The sequence below is a fragment of the Halyomorpha halys genome, unplaced genomic scaffold (assembly GCF_000696795.3).
Source record: "Halyomorpha halys isolate HHAL.00 unplaced genomic scaffold, Hhal_1.1 Scaffold1357.1, whole genome shotgun sequence".
Classification (NCBI taxonomy): Eukaryota; Metazoa; Arthropoda; class Insecta; order Hemiptera; family Pentatomidae; genus Halyomorpha; species Halyomorpha halys.
Window position 1 is genome coordinate 117,537 of NW_027109325.1, and position 8,919 is coordinate 126,455.

At 28.2% G+C, this 8,919-nt stretch overlaps 2 protein-coding genes across 2 annotated transcripts in view; one reads left to right on the forward strand and one right to left on the reverse strand.

The window, feature by feature from the left end:
• The window catches only part of Wdr37 (WD repeat domain 37), a 23,093-nt gene extending 20,325 nt beyond the window's left edge, over positions 1-2,768 (reverse strand). The window contains exon 1 of the mRNA XM_024362383.2: positions 2,206-2,768. Within this exon, the coding sequence (XP_024218151.1) occupies positions 2,206-2,339 (134 nt within the window). The 5' untranslated portion in view covers positions 2,340-2,768. The remainder of the gene's footprint in view (positions 1-2,205) is intronic.
• Positions 1-5,834, forward strand: part of RpL37A (ribosomal protein L37A) — a 12,859-nt gene extending 7,025 nt beyond the window's left edge. Inside the window, exons 2-4 of the mRNA XM_014434372.3 lie at positions 3,095-3,143; positions 3,347-3,475; positions 5,645-5,834. Coding sequence (XP_014289858.2) covers positions 3,095-3,143; positions 3,347-3,475; positions 5,645-5,791 — 325 coding nt within the window. The 3' untranslated portion in view covers positions 5,792-5,834. The remainder of the gene's footprint in view (positions 1-3,094; positions 3,144-3,346; positions 3,476-5,644) is intronic.
• Positions 5,835-8,919: the final 3,085 nt, after the last annotated feature.

Here is an 8,919-nt window from a genome sequence, read left to right on the forward strand (position 1 = left end):
AATAAAATCAAATATTTAAAACAATTTTTAAAAAGAATAAAGGAGCTTACCAAATAATGATAAATATAAGAATATTGAATATTATTTTTTATTTTTTATCTTTTCCTATCACAGTCTTCCATTTAATTGGGAATATAAAATAAAATTTTACGAAATATAAAACTGAGTCCTATGTAGTAGAAATACTAATGTCAGAGAAATAAGAAACAATATTTCACAGTGTTAACGAGAATAAGATGTCAATCCATATTATGAGAAATGATTCATGGGTTTGTACCTGATAATTAAGTGAAAATAATGGTATTAGACCTTACTTGTTCTGTAATAATAGTATTATAAACATTATATAAATTTTATTATTACTATAGCAGTTGTTTCACTGTGCATTTAACATTATATCTGTATCACAAACATTAATGGTACATTAATTTGGGAAATTATCTCATCAAATAAAATACAGAATCTTCAATTAAGGGGCTGACATTGTTTATTTCTCACACAACATCCAGTTTTTGGGTTTTTTCAAGTTGAGATGCTGATGTTATCCTCCTATGACATATATGGGTAATATTTGAAAAATTATAATCCCTTTGTAATCAATGTTGTTGCACTGTAATAACAAACCTCATATATTAACTTCAAAAATTCTCATACCCACACTACTTGAACAATCATGATATTGGAATATCTGTTTCTTATTTTAACATTAAATAAAAAATAACTTCTTCTTCTTAGAAATTTCATTTTTCAAACAACAGATCAACAAAATTTATTCCTAATTACTTACATTATTTATATGTTATACATGACCGTTAAAATTAATTTTTCCTCTATAGCCTAAAAAAAGAGTTTAATAAAAAGTAAGGGGTAAATATAGGCTAATAGAACACATTCTGATAAATAAACAAGTTTTTATTCTATGTATTATTGTTCTGTTAAATTCATCATTGTTAAATTGTTCAGCTAAAAATGATATCATAATGGTTACAACAAATATAAACATGTTCCAAAAGCAAATTTTGGTTGAAAATTGCTCAATTTATTTTATTTTGAATTATGAAGTTGGCAGATTCATAAAATTCAAATTTATATAACAGAAAAATTAGGCTACTATAATCAGTAGTGCAAACAAGCACATCCTAAACCAACTAATTTAACAAGGGGAGAATGAAAACCACAATTGGAGAACAACAGTATTGGGATATTATTAACAAAATACTTACAGAAGAAATTGATAAAAGATTGTTTTTAAGGATTCAAATTTCATATTAACTTTTGAAATATTAATTTCAAGAAAAAAATGTAATATCAATAATTGAGGCATTCAGTCATAATACATGATAACTGCAAAAATAAAAGATCTACAAAGTTAAATTTTTCGTCAATAATAACGTTTCCTCTAATCAACTGTCACTATGGCTTAACCAACATTATCTTCTAAAGAAAATAAATTTTCTCAAGATTTATTCAACAATTTATAAAAACGGCCGGTGACATCAAAAAGTTCAATACATACAAATTGTTGGTTACCATGTTTAACAACTGTATGCCTCAATTACTAAAGTAGAAACTTAAATGAACTGTTTAAAATTTCTACACTACTGATTGATAAAATAAAACCATTTTGACCAAATATAATTTTCTACTACTCTATTTTAATTTTAATACTACTCTATTTTCAACTGAATTCAATTTTTAAAATGAAGCATAGCAGGATAAAAGTCACTAACTTGGAAATAATATACCAGATAATCAGAAACATCTTTATGAATGTGTAAAAGAATCTTTTTAAATAAAACAACACTAAGGAAGCCATATTACCCATGTCATCAAAACTCTGTTTAAATATTGTTTGTATTAATTATAAACCAAAACCTGAATATCATAGCTGAGAACATGAAACCAAAATAATCATCCTACTGGCTAGGTAATAAATTTCAAAAAGCACTTTAATTGCTCTTTTTAACGTCAGGAATGATATAACAGGAACAAGTTTGAAAGACAACAAATTCAAGTAAAATGTACATGAAACACTGAGTAGATAAAAGTGTCATTACTTATGTAACTCACTAAGCCCTTGATTACAATTAAATAATACACTGGAGGGAGTTTTAATACATACAAATCATGCGCATAAAATTCATCTATATAAGCAATCGAAAGCTTCAATCATTACAATTAACTACCAGCAAGCAGGATAAATACCTTAGAACATGGGGTAAACTGGCATCACCATCATTTTCAGATCTAAAACTAGTGTTTATGAATTGAGCCGTCTCTCTTTCTTGTCGAGAACTTTTTGAACTAGACGCTCGTTTGTTTTTTGATGGCTTGCTCATTTTAAGTTAATTCAATAAACCTCCTTAGTCAATTTGTCATGATTACACAATTACTATGTCAAAATGGTAGATACTTCTAAACATATTAAAACTGCTAATAATTTATTTTTCATTTTGTACAGTAAACAATCCTTTCCAGGACTTCTGATTAAGTGTCAAAAAGATTTCAAATTTTTGAACTTATAACAATAGCTCCTGTTGAATAAAACTAGAAAAACCTATAGAAGGCTAACTTCTAATTCCATTGACTTTAATAAAGATAATTTGAATTATCACTAATTAGTCCTGAACCATAGCATTTGATAAGTTTATTATCGAACGTGATTATAAAAACTTGAAAAAAAGAAAATCTTTAGACAACTATATTATAGTTAACTACACAGGTTAAGAGATAATATCATAGAGATACAAAACACTCCTGTCAAAACTACCATAGAGCATACAATTTTGTTACTTATATGTTTGTTTAAATAAATGTTTCTATATTTAATTGCCAAATTTAACTCTTATATTATCATATAATCAAATAATTTTAATTTAAATAGTGATAATTATTATCTGATTTATGGAAATGAAACGGATGTCATAAATTTAAAATTTTATTTTATTCTCCATTATTTCTTGAATAATTATGAGTTATTTATTAGTCGCGATAGATTATAGATATATCGAAAAATATTAAAAATGCCACAAAGAATTGGATTGTAATCAAATACATTCGATCGTAACTGATATAGATGCTCTTGGTTTTCTAGCTACTTCCATTTGTTCAGTTGCGAGCGTTATAAACCATCTCTAACAATGGTGAGATTATCTTTTTTCATCGTATTGGTTTTATTAGTTTTAAATGTGATATATTTACATAACAGTTATATATATTCGTTATTTCTTTGCTAATCTATTAATTTGGTAGTCTGTATTATATAACAAAAAAAAAATTGTTCAGTTTTGTTAAGGTTAAGATTGATCAACACAACTATTTTCTCAATGTATTGTTTTATTTACAGGCAAAGCACACGAAGAAGGTTGGAATCACTGGTAAATATGGTACCCGATATGGTGCTTCACTTCGAAAAATGGTTAAGAAAATGGAAATTACACAACATGGGAAATATCCATGCTCCTTTTGTGGAAAGGTAACCTAGTAAAACCAAAGCATTGTTTTCTATTATCTTATTTCAAGATCATCAAAGCTATAATTTAAGAGCAACATACTCCGCAAGTCAAAGGGTTTTACAGCGGAATGTTTCAGAATATTCATTACATGCTGCTGTTATTACCCAGCAATTATTGAATCAAATTTCTAAAAAATGTAGATGTTTTTGGGGGTGAACATGTATACTAGGACACTGAATATCAGTTCAACATCAGTTTTAATAATTTCTTCTTAGGGTGCATTGATTCAGTTATTGTCATTACAAGTTATGTTACAACTATCCATTTGTGTTCTGTTTGTTTTCAGTTCAACTGATAGTTCCAGAATCGCTTATTTTAGTAATTAAATTTAAGCAAAGTTTTCAGTTGGTATGTTTAGTAATGTTTGTTATTTAATCGGTTAAAGTACATTCAATGTCGGGTATAAGGAAGTCTTGGGGTTGATAACTTGTTTAAGATAGAATAAACTGGCCATATGTTCATGTGGTTCATATATTTCTTTTACTTTTGTTTCATAATGACAGACAAAATAAATTGAAAACTCTGCCTAAATTTTCATTTCAATTAAACATTAAGTTGAATAATCAATTTTTTCTATTAATTCACTTAAATTATAAGTAACAATTAATTTTTAAAATTTCTTCCTATTCTCTATATCATTTAGGCTGATATTTTCTGCTGTAAATGCATTTTTGGTTTAGAAGTTTTTTGTTTTACTTTTAACTTGTTTAAAATTGTTTATCTTTGAGTCTTTTTACTTCACGTAATGAGACCTCATCATGATTTATGGTACTTAAAGCTAGTATATGTTTGGTGTGAGGGGAGTTGGGTGGGTGCCATGGTGGAAAGGTTCAAAGCAAAACAAATGATTTTATATGATTGTTGCTTATCACTCTCAGCTGCCTGTGGGAGAGGGGCAGTATCAGCAAAAGTCTACCTTTAGTTGTGGCTTGTTTACCAGAATCCTTGCAAAGATATTACTATTAATAGTGAAGATGATATAATGAAGATCGCATCATTAATAATTAGTTGCTTCATTCATGTATCAACTACCTTCTCTTATTTCTATATGTTCGTTATGTTTTTTTTCCTCCATTAATGGAATTATTTGCTCAGCATCACTTGCTATTTATTTCTTAAAAAGTTTGAATATATTGTCTTTGATTTTGATATATTGGATGTTACAAAATTACATGGTACCAACTAATACTGTTAGGTCCTCGTTAACAAGTTCCATTCTTACTAAACAAAATAAAGGTTATCTGGATTCTAAATGTTTTTTTGGCTGTTATTGTTCGATTTTGATGTTAAAAGGTGCCTCTTCTTGGTGGTCAACTTATCTCTTCATTTAAGTAACCTTGTTTTTATTTAAGAGTGAAAATGTTATTTTAAGAAGGATTCCCTGCTTAATCTGAAATTTATTTAGTTTAAAGTGGGTCTTGGCTCAATAATTTTGTATAATCAAAATCCCAGCGAAGTAGAAAGTATTGTGAAATTGGCTCATCAGATTAGACCAAGATTGGTTATTTTGATAATATGGATTCATGTGAGCTAATAAATTCCTGAGAGGAGAGTCTTGCTGGAGCGATTATAAAGACTATTGATGACAACATAAAATCCATCAAAACTAAAGACAATTGAGTATTTACTGTTTAAGATGTCACCTTTTTTTAAAAAAATCATTTTCTAAGTTTTTAAAAATTCCGATTATGTTCAGTTTTCTATTGTAGTTAAAAAAAATTGCAGTAGAAATTCATTAGTTCCAACAAGTAGCTTGTTTAGGAAGCAGTGGGTGAAATAAAGAAATAAACACACAGTAAGTTTAATTCTGCTTTGTGTGCCAATGTTTCTGGCCTAAGTCCTTTATAGGCCTTTATCATGGTGATTCTTCTAGGATTCCGGAGTGAATCATTTATGCAAGCTCCAGAACTGCAGAAGAATCACTCAGATGAAGTTATAGAATGGAAACTGAAAAATTAGCTCTCTTAAAAGGGATAATACTTACTTTGTGTTTATTGACTGTACCCTGGACCATTTTTGTTTATTTCAATCCATTTAATTTTATTCTTAAATGTATGCAAGGTTTTATTTTGTTTTATCTGATATTTAATCACTGTAAATTACTGAAATGGATATTTTCAAATTTACAGACAGCCATGAAGAGGACCTGTGTTGGTATTTGGTCCTGTAAGCGATGCAAGAGGACTGTTGCTGGTGGTGCTTGGGTGGTTGCCACAACTGCTGCAACATCAGTTAGGTCAGCAGTCAGACGTCTTAGGGAAGTTAAGGACCTGTAAATTTTCATTTTTATTATCACCAATAAAATTTTTATTATAATAATTTAATTTTTTTTTCTATGCCTTTTTCGTTATAAACCTCCTACTCCCAATTCAAAAGTTAACCTATACAACATTTGGTAAATTCTTTTAATAAGTTAAAAAATGATTTAGTGAATAATATTCATTCATTAAAATATGATATATGTCTGATAAGGTATTAAATATTATCGGTTTGAGCAAATTTTGTTTGGTCAGGGAAAATTTGGAAGAAAAAAAACCTGGAGAAGTCTGGAAATTTCCTAAAGCCTATTATAAACCCTGAGTGAACTTAAATTTGTGAGGATTATGTTTTTTGAAACTTCAAACAAATGCTTTGTTAACTTTATCAATTAACTCCCATAAATTTCTTTTTTGTTGTATACTTTCTTTTTTTTTTAAATAAGATCTTTAGTTAAAAACTTTATTATTATTTTTCATGTTTACTTTTTCTATGATCTTTTGATAATACTGTTTTATTAAAAGGGGCTGTGGTAATTTGTGAAATAAGACTTTTATTAAAAATTGAAGGGAACAGTTATAGAAGTAGTTTTTGTTACATATACTTTAAAAAGTTTAAAACAAAATTGACCATACCATTTACAAAATATCTTATTTCATATAGAATGGTTTTTTCACTTGACCATCATAAATTATTGAGCAGGAAGTTCTGGTTTGATTCATAACCAAGTGAGAAATTAATAATTATGAGAGATAGTTGACCGTGGATGACATACTAGGAGATGATGGTTGGGGGTATGGTCAAAATGAAACAACTTGGTGTAGCTTATTTTATTGTGCCAACGTTTCGGCTAGAGTTTCTTGCCTTCATCAGGGCTGTTAACTTGAAATCCAAACGTCAATATAAATCAAGCGTGGCACAATTAAATAAGCTACACCTAGTTGTGTTTCATTTTGACCGCACCCCCAACCATCATCTAGTTCAAGTGAGAAATTGTTTATTTTTTTTATGTTTCTTCAACTATCAGCATTTCAACCAACTACAGAAAGTTGTGAAAAATCTAATCAAGTGTGTTATATTAAGAGATATTTGTATATAGTAAAGATGGACACATACATATATAGGTGGGATGAAATATATATTTTTAACGCTATGCCCTGGAAAATTAACTGGTAAAGTAAGTAACTTAATTGTAAGTTATAAATATAAATATATAAGTAAACTGGTAAGTAAAAAACTTAATTGGTTTTTATCCTCAATTAGTGTAATGCCCACACACTTAAAAAAAAACATGTGCTTTCCATTAATTTAAAAAATGCTTTAGCAGACGTTTACTTAACTTCTGTTGGTATGAACAGGGAAATACTGGTGACTAGAAAAAAAAAGAAAACACCATTTTTCTATAAAAACATTTATTTGAAACTAGAACAGTATTCCTATTTGTTTCACAATTTAAACTTAATAAAAATACAGTTCTTAGTGTCTTGAGTATTGGAAAAATAATTTAACTCTAAAAACTTTGCATAGATGACCTTGAAAGAAGCACAGTTCTTTGAAACCATTTATTGTGATGATTTGCCATTTTTAAAGCTATAAATGGGCTAAGTGGTTCGTCATTCACTTCCATGCTTTATGAAAGCAGTTGATTGGTGTGAGAAGCCAGTTACTGGAATGTCTCAAAAAAGTTGTCAGTCCTAAGTCAAGGATAGCTTTATTAGTAATGCACTTCTTTGTAGATCATTCATGCCAGTTTTTTGAGCAAATGATTTTCCAAATTTTTAAGACTCCAAAATTGATTGAAGAACTGGATTTCAAATTTTTTGATAAACAGGAAAACTTTTAGGATTTAATGAAAATTGGCATTTTATTTTGAAAAATTGTGTTTTCATGGGTGTAATAACTCTTTCAAATATTTGTTGAATTAGTTAATTTAAAAGTTTATTTATTTTGTACCGGTTTATGTCAGTAATCATTTTATAAACATCTACTCAACTATTGAAAAATGTAGATTTTCTTAATGTATTGCACTGGATGAGGATTTAATATAAAAATATATTTTGATTGGAGAAGATGGCCCATCTTCTCTAATCAGTAATCTACGATCAACTATCTACACCTCATTCAAAATATATTTTTTTTTTTACATTTTATATATCTATATTAGAAGCAAGTTTTAAATGGTATAGTGTTTAAAATAAATATTTTTTTTTTCGCATTCTACTACATATCTTATTTAAATTAAGGAGTTTTTATAATTTTTAAATCATACCTACTTTTTCTATCTTCTGTTTTTTTAGTAAAATCAGTACCTGTACAGAAATTGAAGATGAAGTTGGATTTTTGAAAGTATTTGATATTGGAAGGGAAAAGGGTCTACTTAATGTGTCTTAATTTTTCATCCATAGAAAATTTAGTGCTTGAGCTACTTCATGATCACTCCCTCAAACATTATACATAGAAAAGTTCAATTCAGAAACACCTTTAGTTGAAAACAAATCTTTTGTCCAATAGCCCCCAAAATTCTTTTTATCAGCAGCTGATCGGTTTAGTACAGGTAGCTTTAAAAGTCATTATGTGGTTCAATAGTATTAATACTGCCCTCTTTCTTAGCATTCCAGGATTGATTGAACAACAAAGATATGTTGCATGTAAAATTAAATATTTTAATTTAAGTTGGTGGAGTAATTTTGATTGATTAATTAGTATTCATTCTTGTTTGTTAGTGATTCATCCCCTCTTTTGATGAATCTATTATACTGACAAGTTATGACTTGATAAGTATTAGTATGAGAGTAGATATTCCCCATATTTAGTAATAACTGTTGACTGCTGAACTGAAGGTGTTTATTGTACAAAATACCCAAATATACATAATTTACGTTGTATTTTCCCTAAAAATAATATAATTTTGAACTGTATGGAAGGTTACGGAAGGAGCTGGGTATACATTTTTTATGAGCGTCCGAATATGGTTATGGCCATTTTTTCCATGTTTTTTTAAAGCATTAACGAAACAATTTAGTCACTTTTCCAATCAAACATTTGGAAGAAATATGACATTGACCAGAGCTATTCTATTCATGCTAATTTTTTTTTTTAAGTTTAATAGCAACCCTATTATTGCAGAAATTAAGTAATTATTTCACAC